Source organism: Miniopterus natalensis, chromosome 13, assembly GCF_054644295.1.
Source record: "Miniopterus natalensis isolate mMinNat1 chromosome 13, mMinNat1.hap1, whole genome shotgun sequence".
Classification (NCBI taxonomy): Eukaryota; Metazoa; Chordata; class Mammalia; order Chiroptera; family Miniopteridae; genus Miniopterus; species Miniopterus natalensis.
This window is the reverse complement of record NC_142093.1, coordinates 58165045-58184768: the sequence shown is the minus strand read 5'-3', so window position 1 is coordinate 58184768 and position 19724 is coordinate 58165045. Positions and strand designations below refer to the sequence as shown.

The 19724-nt window shown below is 45.6% G+C and overlaps 1 protein-coding gene across 2 annotated transcripts; it reads right to left on the bottom strand.

The window, feature by feature from the left end:
• Positions 1-378: 378 nt before the first annotated feature.
• SLC67A2 (solute carrier family 67 member 2) lies at positions 379-19211 on the bottom strand. Of its 2 annotated transcripts, none has more exons than XM_016199479.2 (6): positions 19053-19211; positions 13871-13958; positions 12682-12725; positions 7763-7892; positions 5967-6176; positions 379-2852 (listed from the first exon to the last, which is right to left on the bottom strand). In XM_016199479.2, the coding sequence occupies exons 1-6, from the start codon at positions 19209-19211 to the stop codon at positions 2062-2064; spliced, it is 1422 nt and encodes a 473-aa protein (XP_016054965.2). In that variant the 3' UTR covers positions 379-2061. The 2 variants fall into 2 exon arrangements, with proteins under 2 accessions (XP_016054965.2, XP_016054966.2); XM_016199480.2 differs by lacking the exon at positions 19053-19211 and adding an exon at positions 16283-17317.
• Positions 19212-19724: the final 513 nt, after the last annotated feature.

The following is a 19724-nucleotide window of genomic DNA, read 5'->3' as shown; positions in this document are numbered from 1 at the left end:
TGCATGGTACTCTCCCAGCAGGGCTTAGCCTGCCCCTTTCTGGATTCAGCTCATACCTCTGGATGTGAGGGCACAGATACACTCTCCCTTCCCTTTCATTGGAAAAGGTCAACCCTTCCAGAACCCTGAGCCTGCGGCTATTTCACAGCACTTACCAACTGTGGTTGGCATGTTGAAACACTGCCACCTCCTTTATAAACTGTGTAGGCAAGTTCAATGCCTCTAGAGTATATGGCTCCATATAAAAATTAAGTTGAGCCACATGAAACTGCAGATATTTTTGACTTACAAAAGTACAATTTCGTGTGGCTCAACCTAATACTTTGGAAAGGTATTACAGAAGTTACTCAAAAGCATTAAAAAAAAATCAACACGGACTTTAATTGAGCAGATTTAATTTCCCTGAGGTTGTATTCCATAAATTATACAAATTCTGTCCAACACACAGTGGTTGTAAACTTTACAGAGCACACAAAGCAGGTGGGCGTCCTGTGGGAATGGCCCAGCTGGTTGGAGGTGGGTGTGTCTGTCCCGGGGTCCTGGCCCTGCTGGTCCCCAGAACGCCCTCAACAGCAGCAGCACATTAGACTATTGAAGAGGAGCAGTGAGGAAACACTTATCTAAAAAAGAATCACGTGACCAAAACACTGACATCACCAGTGCAACAGTGTTTCCTACTCTCTCTACTAAGGCCAGTCTTTGGCTCTGAGTATTTCCACATATCTGATTAACTGAAAAGCCTCATCAAGTTTATAGGCTTGTATTTAACTTCAAAAATAAAGTGCTGTGATTTAAAAAATAAAAACTAGGCTGTATTTGAGAGCTTCTAAGAAACCTGTCTACTTCTGAGAGTGAAGGAAAGACAATCTTTAGAGAAATTCTCCTGAAACTCTTCGTTATTATAAGAACCCTCGGTTATTCACGGTCCTCTATGTGCACTGGGGTGAAAGCAGGACTAACCTCCTGGTGGGCTAATTGAGAAGAATGGCCGGAATGGAATGTGCACTTGGGTAGTTCGTGCGAGGAAGAGAGGGCGCTGCTAAAGGATTTTTATTAGTAATGAAGTCATCCATTGTGAGGCGCAGGAAGTGCCTCACAAGCGCCTTCCTGCGAGCCTTGCTAACCTCACTCTGGGCCCCTCACCCCTTGGGCACTAATCTTGGAATGCAGCTCATCCTAGGCCCAGGAAAAGGCACACCAAAATGTGTCCGTGTAGACTACACAGCTCTTCCGTTCACAGATGAGAGTAAAATAAATGACTTTCAACACAAGACACTGCAGAATTAAGTTTCTTGGGGAAGGCATGGCACCTGACACTCTTATTCTGCACAAAATGTTAAGGGTACAATGCTGAGAGCTGGGGAGGGTATAGTCCAGACTGAGTTAGTGACTAGTAAGGACAAACAAGTCTCTCTCTGGGCTTTATTCTAATTGAAACCAGCATGTCTCAGAGCGAACCCTTTTCTACCTCCATGAGGAGTTGCAAGTGGTCCTCACCAAATACAATAGATGCCTGAGCCTCACCTCAGCCCATGGAATCCGTCTCTGGGGTGGGCTGGAACTAGCATTCATAACCTTGCTGTAACTTGAGAAAGTGTCATGCTGGTTTTAATAAAGCAGCATCTTCCATCTCTAGGGTGTGACCATAGGAAAGCTCCCTCTTCACCTGTACATTTGGATAGGAACCTGTACCCGCTGATAGCACTCTATTAATGCATTACCCTGTTTTTATTTAGAAGGAAGTCCTTGGGTCTCTGCCCTCCTTTGCACAGGTCATGCTCTTATCCCATCACTCTTTTCCTGTCCTGTGGCTGGTGGCTCTTCCCCCCAAGCTGGAAGAGAAGACATTTAGGTGCATGTTTGACACCTGCCCCTTTGGCAGGGCTCTGACTCCTGACCTTCCCATGGGCCCACATGCAGAGCTGGAGGATGACCCGGATGAACCACCTGGAAACAAGTCTTTTCACTTAGACGCTCAACCTTTCCAAACACCCTCTCCCCTGGACTCTGTCCCTCGTTCACACGCCTGGGATTTGCTTCCTTGTGCTCTTCAAATCCATTCTATTCACTTTTTAATCTGTCACTCTGGTCACCACCACAGCGAGGCTTGTTCAGTGACATTATGAAAATAGCCACCAAGGCTAACGCAGCCCCTAGGCTAGGGGGTCCACAGGGGCTGACCTCCTGGGCAACGCCGGAGAGAAGGGGGGCGATGATCCGGCCCACTGCCGTCACCGACTGCCCCATGCCAATGAGGGCGCCCCTGGTCTGGGCCCCGCCCGCCGATAGCTGGAGATCTGTGATGCAAGTCCTGCCAATGGCCGTGGAGAAGGACAGTAACGTGGAGGAGACCACGACGGCGCCCATGGTGGGGGCCACGGAGTAGAGCAGCAGGAGCAGGAAGGTGAGCACGTTGGAGTGCAGCAGGACCCTGTGGGAGTTGTGCCTGTACAGCCGCAGGACGGGCCCCAGGACCAAGCCAGCCAGGGCCCCAAGGGCGCTGCTGTAGCTGATAAGGTAGCCTGTCACCTTGGGCTTCACCCCAAAGCGCTCCTCCAGGGCCAAGACAAAGTTACTGTAATACAGCATGACCGCCAAGGCCATCAGCAAGCGCACTAGGAATATGTCCCACATCTCAGAAAACACCAAGCTCTTCATGTCCTGCAGCGTGGCTGTGACTTCTGTCCAGGGTGCCCTGCGGGCCTTCTCACCCACCATACTCCCAGGGCTGGGACTGGCCTCCTGTACTCCGAGGTCTGTCTTTCCCAAGCGTGCATCGTTCTTACCCAGTCGCAGGCTGCTCTTTGTACTGCTGACACTTACTTCACTCCATGGAAACAGCCAAACGAGACCTGTTAAAAGGGCACATCTGTTAAAGCAGGTGAGTTCAATGAAGTCATACAGCGCTTCCATGGGGGATAGGCAGTTACTGGTATTAGATTACTACAGCACTTTTTCATTAGAAGATTTACTAATCTGTATTTATGAATCCAGTTCTTAACCATTCCTACAGCTATTCCATTTCGATATCAGAATTCTGCAATTCACCTTAAGAAAAAAAATCTTTACCTACATAATAGTCACAATTTTTCCCTAGTTCAAGCCCTATGAGGGCTTCCTATATCCCACATTTCATATCTAAATTATTAGGCTTTACATTTAAATTCTTCCCTCATAATTTTGCTAATTCTCTGACTATCCACCATCTATCCACCCATCCATTCATCACCCATCCAAACACTGAATATTTATGCTTTCTAAATGCCAAATCCCATGCTAAACACTAGAAATAGTACATTAACAAACAAGGCAAGGCCTATCCAATCCTTGTCCCCAAGGAACTTAAACCTAAGGGGGGGTGCGGACATGCAAACAGGCTGTTAGATTCCAGGGTAAGCGCTATGCTGGGGGAAGCACAGGATGCTGTGGACGGAGGCAGCCTTGGCAGGGGTGGCTAGGGGTAGCCTGACACCAGTGGCCAGTCAGGAAGCGCCTGCTTGGATCTGCAACTTTACAAGTCTCTTATCAAAACCTCTGGGGGCGCCATTCTCATCACCCAAGACACACCCCTTATCCAGCAGCTCTATTCCTGTTCAGACAATCCCACCTCTGCCCCCATGTGACAGGCACATTCCTGCCTCCATGGTTTTATTGATCCCATGCTATCCAAGCAGCATGACTTCTTGCCAATCCCCACCCCAAATTTTCTTTTCTTTTTTTTAAAATATGTTTTTATTGATTTCAGAGAGAGGAAGGGAGAGGGAGACAGAGAAAGAAACATCAATGATGAGAGTCATTGATGGGCTGCCTCCTGCAAGCTCCCTATTGGGGATTGAGCCCACAACCCAGGCATGTGCCCTGACTCGGAATCGGACTGTGACCTCCTGGTTCACAGGTTGACGCTCAACCACTGAGACACTTAGGCTGGGCCCAAATTTTCTTAAAACTGAACTCAAACTGAACCACCTAGGATCTGTTTCCCAACTCATCCTTGTGGTTTTCAGTCCTTCAGCACAAGTCCCACCTGGACCTGTGACCAGCCGGTCAGGGCTGTTTCCTGCTGTTCCCACAGCTATGTCTGCACCTGTGGATTCTCCAAACACAGTGTACGTGAGCTACTAGCCAGGCACTAATTTAGGACAGGAAGCTGATCACATGGGAAAGCAGACCTGGACATATCACTTGCTCTTATCTATGAAGGACCCTGGACAGGCCACAGAATCTTGATAAAATGTGAACGGACTATTGCTGATGGATTAAAACAGAAGCATAATTAAATAATTAAAAAGTGGTAACTTTGACAGCAACTGACATCTATTGAATTGTTACCACATGCACACAGTGGGGTAGCCTGCTTCTATGCAAAACCTCAAATAGCTCTCCTAAGTCTCTGAGTTTTGTTACTCCAGCTTACCGATGAGGAAGCTGAGACAGCTCACCTAAGGCCCACACTGAACAGTGGCAGAGCAGGGATTTGAATCCAACCAAGTCTGTGAGACTGGAGTTTGAGTTTTTAACCATGAAAAAACAAATTATTGATAAAAAGATATGAAAGGCCTTTTTCAGGCAAAGTGGCAGATCAGAGCAAGGAAATAAGCTGAAGGGGTGGGTGGGTTGAGGAAAACAGCTGTGTTGTTGGGGAGGAAAGTATGACAACGGGGATGAGACAGCTCCATACGCTGTGCTCACTGCACTGAGGGCCCCGCACTCTGCGACACTGCTGGCCGTCTAGCCCCCTTCGCTCCCTGGCTCCTCCCCAGCTAGTCTCCGCATCCACCTCAGCATGTCCACCCCACAGGTATAAGTGGGGAAAATAAACACCTATTACTTTACGCAACTGGAGGTGGGAAACTTGCAGCTGAATGTATTCCTAACTGACTCGATCCATTCAAAGGCTTAGGTTAGGGAAAATATTAAATAGCACTATCATCGGAGAATCCAAAACAGAGCTCCAAACTCATGTTCTCTGTTTAAACACTGACTTCTGGCTTCGAGCAAACACATGTATGTACCTTCCTTTACACGGGAAGGTACCTGCTCACGCCAACCCAGTCATGGGCTTGAAGCCCTTGCATCTAGAGTCACGCTGATCAGACCTCTCCTCCTGGCTGAGGTTATAGGTTAAATTTTGGGCAGAAAATCATACTACCCCAGCATGGGATTCATCCCTCAGCCTGAAGCCTAGAATAGGAATCTTCAAAAAGCTGCAGTAAAGTGGAACATCATTAAATTTAGGGCAACTGAATAGCATGAATCCTCTTGTGAATAAAGCTGTTTATCTAAGGGCCGGCCATGCAACCGTCTCTGGGCAAAGAGGTCATCCTCTCTGCTTTAAGCAACTGGCCCTGCATCCACCGAGCTCCCAGGCCAGTATGTATTCTTTTACTCATCAAATATCATTGAACGTCGGCTGTACGTGCCTGGCCTCTTCTGGGCAGGGTGACAGCAGTGTGCAAGTCCAAACCCTTGTGGAGTTTACTTTATAATCAAGTGTGTTGGGGGAGGGGAGAAAACACATTAATAACACAGTTTCAGAAGAGCTATAAAGAAATAGCGATTTTAAACAGAATGATTAAAGAAGGCTTCTCTGAGGAAGCAAACATTTGAGACTTGAATGATAAGAAGGAAGAGCCAGTGAAGAAAGGTGGGAAGAGTGCCGCAGCTGGAAGAAAGAGCAAACTGCAGTGCCACCTGTGGAAATAAAGCTGACGTGTGGTCAACCAGGAAGCCAGTGTGGGAGGCACGCACGGGAAAGCAGGGGGCAGTGCCAGCCTGACGCTGAGCAGGTTGGGGGATAAGCAGTGCTTTAGCATGACGGAGCCCACGGGAGGCTGCAGCAGGGGTGGCGTGGTCTCTCAGTTGTGCCTATTCTAAGAAAAACAAATTATTACAAGGAGATAAAAGTAGGCAGATTGGTCAGTATGAATGAATAAACTGATTTTTTTCATGATTAAATGGCAACTTACCAGCATTGAGAATGAAGACAGAGAAACAGGTGAAGCATGTAAGACAAAATCCACCATCTAGTTCACTAAGATAGCCACCAACCATGGGGCCCAAGATGAAGCCCACACTGGACGCTGTATTTAACTGTCCGATGACTAACGGCCGCTCCTTCTCTGGAACCAGGTCAGAAATCAGAGCCCTTGAGATGGAGAGTGTATGTTTAAAAATACCTGCAAGGAGACAAGAAATCTGTTCTGTAACACTGTCCACATTAAAAGAATCTCGCTTGTGATCCAGCACTTTACCTCTACCCCTGATGTTGTTCTGATCTATTTTCTTTGAACCTTTAAGGCCACAGGTTCCATGACACTGTGACGGACTGCTGATTGAGCCCACCATCCTGGCTGGCCACCTTGTCTCTGGCAACCATGGTCCTGAAACCTCACCTTGCCCACCTCCCATCATGAAGTCCTGGTGTCTCCAGTCCTCTCTGCTATCCAAGTACAATTCATGGTGGTTTCTACATAGAAATTTATCCTTCATTATTCATTAACTCAGGGAACAAACATTTTCTGCATGCCTACTGTATGTCCAGCACAAACCGTGACCATGAGGGTAATGCAAGGAACAGAGAAGGGGGAAGAAAGACAAATATCCTGTCCTCCCAGAGCCTGCAGATCTCTATGAAAGTGATAAGTGCTATGGAAACAGAGCAGGGAAAACAGACAGAGAGTGAAAATATTAAGATATGATGATGTAGTAGTCATCTAACCAATACCACTGATTTTCTACTAGCAAGAGGCTTATGAAATTGACTAAACAAACTGAAAGCTGTGATATGACTTAATAAGAGATTAAGGTGTATGTAACAACTTTACATTCCTCATACTTCTGCTGATGTACTTGACTTGTATGCACCCACACACTGAATAAACACACTGATAAACAGACTGCTGAATTCTGGTGACACAGCTTGCGCACTATTTTGATCAAGACATTCATAAACCATTTTCTTAAGTAAACAACAATAAAAACACACACCACAGCATGAATTTTGGAGGGTGAATGCAGAAGACTTGTCCATCAGGGTAGCAGAATCTGTCAGTGCTCTCATGAGTAAGGTGAGAAAGAAACAGAAACTCCAGGGCTCTAATCACTAAGAGAGGCAAAGAGGGACTAAAGAGCTTCCACAGTAACTACCTACCCACCTCAGCACCCCACATTCACAGGTAGTATTTCAAAGAAAGGGAAAATATTTTAATGAATGGACAAAATAAAAGCTATTCCAAAAATGGTAGAGACATTCAAGAGCAGTCTGGAAACAAAACGAACCTCTGAGCCACTATATCATAACCTTAGTACCACCCCCACAAGGCCACAGCCAGCCTTACAGGAGGTTGTAGGAAAGCTACAGTGGTATCAATCTGAAGTCAGGAAGCCCAATTTCAAAACTATAAGCTCGCTGAGGGACAGGATAGTAACCACAGTGCTGGTCATAGACATCTGACAAATTCTTCCTGACTGAATGCAGAGAAAGATGAACAGGAGGGAGATAGGTGGTGCCGCAGCAGCAGAGCTGTGCACCCTGATAGACACTGCAAGCTCCAGGCTCCGTCACATCCAGGGACTGAAGCTCCGGACAGGTCAGCAGAGCCTGGCTGATGCTGGTGTAACAGTTCTAATTTATATTGTCATTATGTTTGCTTTACATAAGCTCTAATCAAAGAGGCATTGACAAGCAGGGTCAGGCTTTCTCTATACATATACATGTAAGTGACTTATGTTGAAAGAAAATACACACAGGGAAAGAACTCACCCACAGGGACTCTAGCAAGGACAAACAGGAACACGTTGGTAGATACTCCAAGAATGAGATAACCCAGGGCACTGCAGAGAATGCACACCAGCAAGGAGAACCGTCTTCCAACCACATCGCTCCAGCAGCCCTGAGGAAGCAGAAACACAAAAAGTCCTTTGACTCACTATAAAATCACCATTTTGGAAATCCCCTCAAATATGACCCAGTGGAAAACAGCAGGGAATCTGGGCTAAGATCCTTAGATGCTCAATTCCATTATGCCATTCGTCAGAGTATTTTCTCTGGTCTTCTACAAGTTGAGTGGGAAATACAACATTTTTTTTTTTAAATCCTCACCCAAGGATGTGTTTCACTGATTTTTAGAGAGGGAGGGAGGGGGAAGGGAGGAAGAGAGAGACACACATCAATTGGCTGCCTCTGTATGTGCCAACCAGGGACTGAACCTGCAACCCAGGTATGTGCCCTGACCAGGAACTCAACCATGACCTCCTGGTTCATGGTTCAACCACTAAGCTACACAAGCCAGGCAGAGGATATTTTTCCCATTGCCTTTCAGAGAGAGTGGAAGGGAGGGAGGGGGAAGGAGAGGAAGAAAGGAAGAAAGGAAGAGAGAGAAAGAGAGAGACATCAATGTGAGAGAGACACATCAACTGGTTGCTTCCTGCATGTGCCACAACTGGGGGTGGAGAGCAAACCTGCAACCCAAGTATGTGCCCTTGACCAGGAATCAAACCCATGACCCTTTGGTACCTGGGCGGATGCTGAAACCACGGAGCCACACTGACCAGGGCTTATCATTAATTTTGTCAACCCAATAGATTAAAATGACTTCTCATTGCTCCAGTGTGAATTTCTTTGACTACTATTGATATGCAACATTTCCCACGTTTTTTTCTTTCAGTTTTATATACATATAACTTACACGAAGCACTGTATAAGGTGTACAGGTGACTTGACTTACATATACTGCAAAATGATTACAATAAATTTAATTAGCACCCATCATCTCATATAAATAAAAAAAAAAAAAATGTTTTTTCCCTGTGTAAAGAACTTTTAGAATTTACCCTTTTAAGAACTTTCAAACACACTATTCAGCAGTGTTAACTATATCACCACGCTGTACATTATGTCCCCAGGGCTTACTTGTAACTGCAAGTTTGTCCCTCTTGAACACCTTCACCCAATTTTTTGAGCAACCTCCATAGCAACTCCCACAGCAGCTGCACCAGTCTGCACTCCCACCAGCAGTACATGAGGCTCCCTTTCTCCACACCTTCCCTTCATTTACCTTGTTTTTGGTGATAGCCACCCTAGCAGGTGTGAGGTGGTATCTCACTGTGGTTCTGATTTGCATTTCCCTGATGATTAGTGATGCTGAGCACCTTTACTGTTCATTCAGGTCCTTTGCCAATTTTTTAATTGGATTATTTCTTTTTCTGCTATTCAGTTGTATGAGTTCTTTATATATTTTGGATATGACTCCTTATCAGATACACGGTGTGCAAATATTTTTTTCCATTCTGGAGTAGCCTTTCCATTCATGATTGTTTCTTTTCCTGCATAGAGGCTTTTTAGTGTGATGTAGTCCCACTGGTTTATTTTTAATTTTGTTGCTTGTGCTTTAGGGTATCATATCCAAAAAATCACTGCCTTTTTCCCTGTGTTTTACTAGGAGTGTTGTGGTCTCAGATCTTACATTTACGTCTGGCAGTTACAGTCCCACATATGGGAAGCCTCAGAGCCCTGCCAGGCATGGGATCCCTTCTGAACCACTCTTGCTGCAAGTGAGGAGCTTTGGTGACACCACAGAGGTGGTCCAGGGTGAAGGTGGCCCAGGGTGACAGTGGCTCAGGGTTAAGGTGGCCCAAGGTGACAGTGGCCCAGTGGGAGACTAGCTGAGCCCCCAATGCCGCTGTATGAAGTCTGACTGTGAGGACACATAGAGGACGCAAGCCCACAGGGAGAAGTTGAGAGGTGCACAGGGAAGACCTCAGCAGGAGGCAGCAAGGAGTAAAGGACAGAGGAAGGTGCTGTGTGGAGTCTGGTGGTAGGGGCAGGTCACAGACACCTCAGGGACAAAAGGCCGCCTTCTCAGCTCATTCTTTATGTCTATCTTCAGTACTCCACAGCAACTGCTCAGCCAAAACTTCCTCCCCTGCAGGCTAAAGTTTGGGCCTTCAGGGATGCAGCCAGAAGTTGCTGGGGAGGCTGCCAAGGAAGTTCTTTAGAGGTGGGGAGGGTACAGCCATCAGCCTCCCCTCCTCTTTCCCTGTCCTGCTGAGAACCTTCCCACCATGCACGAGGCTGCCCATGTCTCCTAAGGCCGGCTGCGCTGGGCAGGCCACGCAGGCCCTGGTCTCCAGCAGCCCCTGGACACGCGGACAGCCTCGCGGTGAGCTGCATGCTTTCCTCTCCACGTTGGACCATCGTGCACGTGGACCCACGAGCCGGCCTGAGCAGCCCAGCCCAACTCCAGCGCCTCTGCTCCCAGCTGATCTATATACCGAGGTTCTGGGTGAAGCTTTGTTTGAAAGAAGTGTCCAAATAAAAACCACTAAACACTGTCAGAGCAACAGGGCCCCATCTGAGAAAGGTCAAGCGCAGGCGTCCAGCGGTGTGTCCTGGGCCTGGCTAGAGGTGGTGAGTGGGCATCCTGCTCCTCCGCGCCTCAGTGCTGCTTGGGGACCTCCTCCACCCTCTCCCACTAACAGCGACCTCTGGACCTGCCTCTCTGCCTTGCCAAAGCCAACCACCTCTGTTCGTGCCTTTCCTCATTTTTATAGATGTGTTTCTGTTTTTCTTAAAACCCCAAAAGATCACTTTACAGAGGATATATATGGCTATAAAATTCTTTATAAGAAATTTGAGGGTAAATCTTCCAAAATACTGTCAGCCTTATATAAATAGAATCAGCCCTTTTCCCAGTTTTCATTTCAGTGGATTTAGAAATTCTCCACTCTTTGCACCTCGTCTCGAAGTCACTGGCCTCCTGTGTCATAGGGCAGTGGTGTGATATGGCAGGTTCACCTGGGCCCTGGGCTAGGCTCTCTGGTTACAGCTCTGAACTCACTATTCCACATGCCACAGACATATCAGTCACCACAGTCACACATGCTTTTCTATCTGTAAAACAGCAACAACAACAGTGTCTGCCTCGGAGATTCTTTTCCCCTCAACACTTGCTCCATGCTTTATACAAATCAGTTCTTAAAGACACAGTGAGCATGAGGACAGAATGAAATAAAATGCTCAGAACAGGGTCTGACACATAGTAAATATATTAAAATTATTAAAATGATTAGTCAAGTCTGACACAGCACAATTTTTCTTCATAAAGATTTGGTTTTAAAATGCTTTTATAAAACATAATTAAAACATTTATAAAAGCATTGGTTGAAGAGAGAATTTTTACTTGGTATTTTATGTTAAGGGTCTCTAAGGAGGTCCTCCTGTGAAATTATAGCTATTAGGTATATGCAATGTGCTTTGTAAGCGCAGATATGATAAAGCAAAGGATTATTTGAAAAAGAGGGTCGGGCCACAGCTGGGGTAAAAATTCAGTCGCAAACTGCTCCCATGTGCCAGCGCTCTGACAAGCTCGTGATAAACCAGTCCTGGCTTCACTCTACAGAGCGCCCAAGTCAAGCAGGAGGGCACTGGACTGGCTACAGCACACTCCGGCTCATGATCTAACACACACAAAGCAAGCATTTGGGTCCTGGGTTTCCAAATAAAAGAGAAAAGCCACTTACTAAGCATAAGCAAATTCTCTCACAGGGACGCATGTGAACTAGGACCTGCCGCCCAACAGGCAAGTGCCTGGTCCCCTGTGCAACCTGCTCATTATTTCTTTACTTTCTTAGATCTTTAAGGCAATGACTTTTAGGGGAAAATAACTCAGGCTTAGAGTCTACCCTGGATACTGAGATGAGGTGACTTGTGAAATTCTTTCAAGTTTGTGAATCTTAATTTCCTCCTGTATAATAAAAGGAGGTAATTGCTTTGCTGGGTCATTATAAAGGTTAAATGGGAATAAAATTGTTATACAAATTTAATTTATGAAAGACTTGAAAATAAGATAAATCAGGTAGTAGCTATTTACTTACCTAAGAATTCATACAAAATCTAACCGGATTTCTTTTCTTTTCTGAAACATATTTTACATGCAGGCCACTCTTGGGAAGCACAGTACTGTACACTGCGTTCACTAACCAAGGTCACGGCTGACCAATCTGTGGGACTAGACTGGCTGTTCTGTTTGCCTGCATGGACCACTGGACACCGCTGAGGGCTAAGACCAGAGTGGCACACCGAAGTTCAGAAAGGAGAGGGCAGGGGAGGATCAGTTAAGAATTCTGAATTTCAAACAACTGAGTGGGCAGAAGTGGGACTGACAAGCTCAGCCCTGGGTCTTTCTACCCCATGGTGTAGATATACAACCAACCACTCCAATTGCTCATCCTGTCTACACATTTAAGTTTTAGAATTAATAAGCCACGTAGTTCAAAATGTATAGCTTCAAACAAAATCCTAGAAGCACTGGTTTTGATTATTGTCAATAAATTGAAACAAATGATAAAATTGGTAATGACCATTTACCCCCCCCCCAAGTCAAAAGTCAGCAGGGAATTATGGGAAGAACATGGTACAGTTTAAAAGGTGGACTCTCATTCTGACTCGGTGTGTTCCTTTCAGAAGAAGCCACCTGACTCCTTTAAAAAAGCCAAGGGCTTCTAGGATGTGGAATGAGGAAGAGAGATGACTGAAGGAACCTTCTTGATCTAACAACACGGGATACCCCAATCAGCTACTTTTGTAGTCCTCCAGTCTGATTTCACCACTGCCATGCTGGGTGGCACCCATAGTGCACGAGCCTGCTTGCAAGACACGCTGCCAGATGGAAGAGTACTTACCACCAATGTGCTAGAAAAGAGCTGCAAAATGCCATAGGAGGAGCCTGCAAAACACATCAGCACCATCAATACAGTCAGCAAGGCCCATCACAGAACTGGATTAATGGGGGAACAACCATACAGAAACTAATAGAAACACATTAGGAAAAAAAAAATCATTTTTGAAAAAAGGAATTACCCCACAAATTTTTTCAATTGGAAGAGTATAAATAATAATATTATTATTATTGTTATTACTATTAATAGGTTTAATCTTTATTGTTGAAAGTATTATAGATGTCCACCTTTTGTTCCCGTTGGTCCCCTCCATCCCACTCCCACCCCCTTCCCAAGCCTTCCCTGTAATATAATTATTAATAAAAGGCCTTCAACATAAAATGAAAGGTAAGGAGAAGAGAGACTAAAGGCAAGGCTGCCCTTAGGAAACTTGAGAGACAGTCCTTCCACTAGGCGAGGACGTGAAGTCCCGACGAAGATGCAGACTGCACAGGGGAGCAGAAATCAGATCCTGGACACATTCTACTAAATCTTAAATTTTAACATTATCATACATCTCTAACACTTCACAGCTTTCTCAAAATGCCTTAGTTTTATAAAGAACTTGCAAAGCTTTATAGAGTGCTTGACCTCCATTCTCCACAGAACATGTCTCCTCTGCTCTTTGTAAACCTTTAAGCTGCAGGGGTCCAGTATAATTCCAAGTGCCCTTTCGAGGGAAACGCAAATCTGGCATGAACCAGGGCTTATTGAATATTATGTACAAAATGTCCCAGAATGTCTGCTTACAGAGCTTGTGAATGATCAAGCACTGTAAGTCTTAATTTTCATAATTAGCACAGCCCTAGGCCCTACTAGCTCCTGCCTCTTTGGTAAATCAACAGCTCCTGGATGGAGACTTTATGCTGCACAGGTCGCAACACCTTATAGCACTCTAAGGAATGGTGGTGGTGCTGCGAGAAGTTTGCAACTGATTTGGGAAGGTTACCCCAACTCCCTTTCCTGCATGTCTCAAAGCTTCTCAGAACATCGGCAGTCTAGGAAAAGATTAATCAAATATTCCAAAAATCCATTTCATAGCATTTTCACTTTAAATTTGGATAGCATTTAGCTATAAGACTGATTTGTTTTCAGGTACTTAGTTCAGGGATTTAAGTTCTATGCTCTGAAAGTGTGCAGTACAATCACTCACCTGCTATTCCTGCAACTGTTGGACTTGCTCCAAGAGACTTGACATGAAGGCTCAATAAAGGGACAACCATGCTGACACCAAACAAGTCCTAAACAACAAACACTGATGAGCCCAAATGAGAAATGAGCCCAGGTGTTTTTAAAGTGGTGATCCTAATTATAAACTAATTTTCCAAATAAAACCACTATTCAAAGCTTTGAATAAATAAGAAGTTATGATTGTATTCTATGCTACGCTAACTCATCAGGTTAAAGTCATCAAGGATCCAAATACAATATACTACAGCATCAGCGACCTGTAAATTCATGGGCTGCCCTGACCTAGAACTCATTTTCACTTGCGTCTTTGCAGTTAATCTTTAATATTCGAGAAGGATGTGCTACCAGAAGCTCCTCCCATAAAAAACAAAATAACTTCTGTGGCCAATGAAGGGGGAAAGGTGGTAGGGATGAGGTGCATTTCTTGACAAAGTAGCACTGGCTTAATAACATGAATGTCCTCCTGCAGTTAGGGAAGGAAGTGATCTGTAGTTTTCAGTCTTACAGGTACTACCCAAAAAGAAAGTCAGCAGAGCAGGAAGGCTGGTTTGTTAACGGAAGGCCGTACCCTGCAGCTAAGTCATAGAAAGTGCATGTGCTTTAGGATCAGAAGGATGGTTCCCAATTCCAGCTCCACCATTTACTAAGAAGTGTGTGTCCTTGGGCAGCTATTTAATGTTACCAATTATCAGTGCTGCCACCTGTAAAACATGAGGGTAATACCCGCCTGGCAGAAACAGGATGCACATTAAGAGACAGCGGCTGAAAAGAGTCTGACACACAATAGAAGCTCAAACATTTCTTCTCTTCAGTTCTGAGAATAAGTACTAATCCTTTATTTATTTACTTTTTTAACACATTGTTAATTTTCCCTTTAAGTGTTGTTCTCATTCCTACTTCGCTTGGTTACTTGCTCCAACTGGTTTAGGAGAGAAAACCATATAGCACACAGGTTTTTCATAGTCAACCTGAATTTATTTTCTTATAATCCTGGTTAACAGAAATACTTGAAAAATATATATTTTTTCAGCCAACAATTAATCTTTTGCTCCCTGCTTCTCTTGGTAGCAGTACATTCGCCTAATTATAGAAATATAAACTTCCCGATACACTTTCAGTGTTTTCCTACCATGGTTATATCTTTAGATGGCCGTATATTTAATATCCGGTGATCTAAAATAGCTCACTGATTTTAAGATTATAGTAGTCCTCCCTTACTTATAGGAGTATGCTCCAAGAACCCTAGTGGATGACTGAAACCCAAGTACCAAAACATACACACACACACACACACACGTTTTTTCCTATACATGATAAAGTTTAATGCATAAATTAGGCACAGTAAGAGATTAACAAAAATAACTAATAAAATAGAACAATTATATCAATACATTATAATAAAAGTTATGTGATGTGGTCTCTCCCTATAAATATCTCAGTGTACTGTACTAGTCTTCTTCCTGTGCTGGTATGAGATGGTACATTGCATATATGAGATGAAGGGAGGTGAGTGATGTAGGCATTGTGACATAGTGTTGGGCTACTATGACGGTGACCTAAACATAAGCACTGTGTCAATCTGATAACCGAGAAGGCTACCAAGTGACTAATGGGAAAGCACTGTGTACAGCGTGGATACACAGCACAATGGGATGATTCACGCCTAGGCCTGGATGAAAAGGGGCAGCGTGAGATTTTAAATGGCATGCAGTTTACTTCTGGATTTTTTTCACTTAATTTTTTTGGACCAAGGCTGACCACAGATAACTGAAATCACGGAAAGCAAGACCTCGGGTAAGGGGGAACTACTGCACTTAAAATTTCTTTTGTGTTTGAACCAAGTTTTGAGGGCTTTACTGTCAGCTTTGTCCCATCAGCCTACTGATGTTTTATATTATTTTAAAGCCTCAAAATCCATAAACTACCTATTGTATTTTCCAGATCTTTAATACAAGGAAACTCAACTACCCAACAAGATATTTTTTTGAAAAGAATTCCCAGTACTGCTTGCCATTTAATATTGAAATGGTTATCCAAAGTAAGGGTTGGGAGATAAATATTTCAGTAGATAGGCCGACATCTATGGAAGATAAATATAAAAACACAGACTCATAAGTAATAACGATGATCAGTATTATTTTAGTACTGAAAAATATTATCTTTTTCCAAGGAGGCTGGCTGCTAGCTCTTTCCTCTGAGGAAGTTCTGTTCTCAAATTATCTTCTAGTTTAATATAAAAGGCAACTTCAAAGTTGGCACCTGGAAACCAGGTGAGAAGGGGTCACTTAACCCTTTCACAAAACATCCACATCTCTCAGTGCAAAATGATTAATACATTAAAGAGTTTGGGGATCTTTTAAAAATGAATTCTCACCTGACTAAAGGTGATGAAATGAAATACAAATCTCGCCAGGTACCTGGAGAAAAGAAGAGACTGAAATCATAGAGCTTAGCAGCACCTTAGTATGGTGACCAAAAAGGATCTCGTCTTAGACTTCCTTTCTAAACCAATTAAAACCTAGGAGAACAGATAGCTAAAAACAGAATATTTGGGCAAATGAATTCTTTAATCTTGTTCCTTTCTTCTCCTAATTGGAAACCATTTTCCCAAAAGTGTTAGGGGTCTTCACATCTCTATATTAAAAATCATAACTAAGTTATGTGTAATATTTCTTAGCTGTTACCTAACACAGCCATTAGATGCTTCAAGAAGACCCAAAGCTGCATGTATTTTGTTAACAACATTTTCCATTAAAGAAATCCCTACTCTCTTTAACTTTTGGGAAGTCTTAGATTTCTTCCTGAAGATATTAGAGACCTGATAATGCTCTGGAGTAAATTATCAAAATTAAAATTTTACATCATGTTTGCCAGATTAGGCTCACCAGGTCCATAGCACATGGACAACATGTGAGGAGCTCTGAAAATCAAATCTGTATCAGACAGCCACTGTCAGGAATAATCTGCAGACATATTGTAAACAACTCAAACGATTTTGAATACTAGGTTATATTGGTTTCCACAATTCCCTGAACTCGGGCGTGGACTTTCTAAGTGAGGGTCCAGATCCTCTTCACCTGGCAGAGCCAGATCGGAATGCCATCTGAGGTAGGGCAGCAGTAGCTTGGGGTCCCCATCTTCTACCAGAAGTGGATGGTAGCCAACCCCCTTTCCAAATTTGCAGAGCTACTCACATTCAATGGTTTTGAACATTGGTGACTGGAGAAGGTGGGAGAGGAACCTGCATCCCGAGTGTCAACTACGATTAAAGAAACTGGAACAGAAGAAGTGCCAGGCTCTGAACTCACAGGCATTAAGCCTGGGGGTGGCTGCAATGTGCAATGTTAACAGGAGACTGAGATTCCCTCCGGAAAGCTGCCCTCCCTGTCTCACGATTCTGTGTTTACAGCAATATGGTAAACATGCTTCCATTGTTGTCTTAACAACTATTAATTCAACATTAAACCTTTAGGGACTGTTGAATACCTTGTACTGAGGCGGGCAAGGAATACTGCCTTCCTGCTCCTCTCCTAGCTCAATGTGACTCACTGTCCTAACTCAAGTGAGGCAGGCACCCTTTTGTTGTCAGGACACAGACTCTGGCCCTAGCTGGTTTGGTTCAGTGGTTACAGTGTCAGTTCTCAGACTGAAGGGTCTCAGGTTGGATTCCAGCCAAGGACATGTATCTCAGTTACAGGTTCAATCCCCAGCCCTGGTCAGGGCATGTGCCTGAGGCAACCAATCAATGCGTCTCTCCCACATTGATGTTTCTCTGTCCCCCAACCCCCATTCTGGAAAGCAATGGAAAAAATATCCTCAGGTGAGGATTAAAAAAATAATAATTCATTAATTAAGACAGTCTCGGGCCCAGAAATAGAAAATCCTGCTTACTGGGTCTCTGTCCCAACCTGGATTAGCTGACAACCAGGGCAGCTGAACTAGGCCTAAACTTGGAAACAGAGGAATAAGAAGTGGATCTAAGGTTCCTACAGATAGTGGTCCACTAACTACGAACACAAGTTTCCTAGTAAGGTTCTGAATTCTCCCAGTCACAGGCTGTGTATGACATGATGGTAGCTCCACAGCACCTACCACACAGGTTTGCAGAAATTCCATGAATAATAAATGAGTAGGTGGATGAATGAAATACCTTACCATATACTCAGCTTTCTAAGCTTTCCATTAGGCATGGGAAACTGTTAACTGTCCTTATTAAACCAGGACACACAGACAAATTATGACAAAACCCTGCATCCCACAACATATAAACAGCTTGTCAAGGGGAGAAGTGTATAACTCACTATGACCTGCATTTTTAAACATTCCAGGACATGAGGAACCCTAATGACAATGTGCCTAAAATGTGCCCAAGTGGGTCATCAACAGCAACTTCCCAGGCCCGGCCTGGTAAAAAGACCGGCGTTCCTGGGACAGCCACTGCACAGCTGGGCTCACCCAAGCTTTCGGGGAAACCCTGCTCTCCACCCTGCATGCTGCACCTGCCACATTGACTAACACCTAGGATCAACCTCTAAGGAGCCTGGTCCAGCAGCCACACCAAAGGCCAGGGAGTCTAACCAGCAGGGAGGGATCAGGCGGAAGTGAAAGCTCCAGGACCATAAAGCCACAGGGCCCAGTACAGAATGAAGGGGCTTATGGGGCAAGAGAAGGCTTGACTGGTAGGGAGCACCACCATGTGGAATAGCTTCGCAGCCCTGGCTGGGCCTTTCAAGTGACAGAGCAGGCAGCTACACTTGTGCAGAGCAGGAGCAGTGGGCCAGGCAGGGAAGGTCACCAGGGCCCGCCCAGCAAAGGGCAAGTATCATAGGGTGGGACCTGCCCCCACCGTGACCTTTTCCTCCCCTAGCATATCACTGGTCAAGCGGTTTGGTCTCCCTGACCTCTCCTATCGCTGGTCACAGTTCAGACCTCTTCCCCAACCCTTCCTCCCTCTGGCCTGTCGCTGGTCATTAAAACAATAATAAGAATAATTTTAGTCTTGGCTCTGAATTTCTTCTTAGCCAAAACTCCAAGACAGAGATGTAACACCTGGTGCCTTTCGCGGTTCACACAGCCACCGCTGAGCTCAAGAAAACACTCCCCGGCCGGGGCGAGCGGTCTGCAGGGCGCCCCGCCGCACTCACCAGGAAGCCCACCAGGTAGAGGCAGAGCAGGAGGAGGCGGCCTCGCCCGGCGCCGGGCGCCCCCGCCGTCGCCCCTGGCTTCGGCTCCGGCCGCTCGGCTCTGGTGTCCCTCCGGCCAGCCCCGGGACGAGCCCGGGGCGCCGCGGCCCCCAGCTCCATGCGGACGGGACCCGGGGGCGCGGACGCCGCCCACCAGCGCCCCGCGAGCAGCTCCGCCCACGCCCCGCCCAGCCCCGCCTCCAGCGGACGTGGGCTTGCGCCTGCGCAGAGGGCAGCGCGGCCGGCGGCGCCGGGAGGCAGGGCTCGGCCGAGGGCGACTGGCCCCAGGCCGGAAGTGGGCCCCGCCCGCCGCCCGCCCCCCCGCGCCCCGCCCCCCCGCGCCCCGCGGCCGGCGGCCGACGCGCGGGTTTCTGTGATGGTGGTGATGATGCTGCTTTCTTGGGGTAACAACCCTACTGTCCCCGCGTTTGGACGGTGGGAGGGGGTTGTGATGAGCTTCTCCTCAGAGTATGCGGTTGTCAAAGGAAGTATCCAAACTTGTAGAAAAGTTTTATGAGTTATTTGAGCCCAGTTTTGAGGACAAAGCTGGAAGCAGAATCCCAATGGACTGAGAAAAGGGCTCTGCAGGTTGGCAATTTTGCAGCTTATTTTACACGTTAGACTCAAAGGAGA

Excerpts from the sequence above, each read along its gene's own strand:
- SLC67A2 (XM_016199479.2), bottom strand. The coding sequence starts at position 19,211 with ATGGAGCTGGGGGCCGCGGCGCCCCGGGCTCGTCCCGGGGCTGGCCGG. Across the intron at positions 7,893-12,681 it reads TCTTTTCTAGCACATTGGTG|GGCTGCTGGAGCGATGTGGT; the intron begins GTAAGTACTCTT and ends CTGCTTCCTCAG. Across the intron at positions 6,177-7,762 it reads CCTTGCTAGAGTCCCTGTGG|GTATTTTTAAACATACACTC; the intron begins GTGAGTTCTTTC and ends GTCTCCTTGCAG.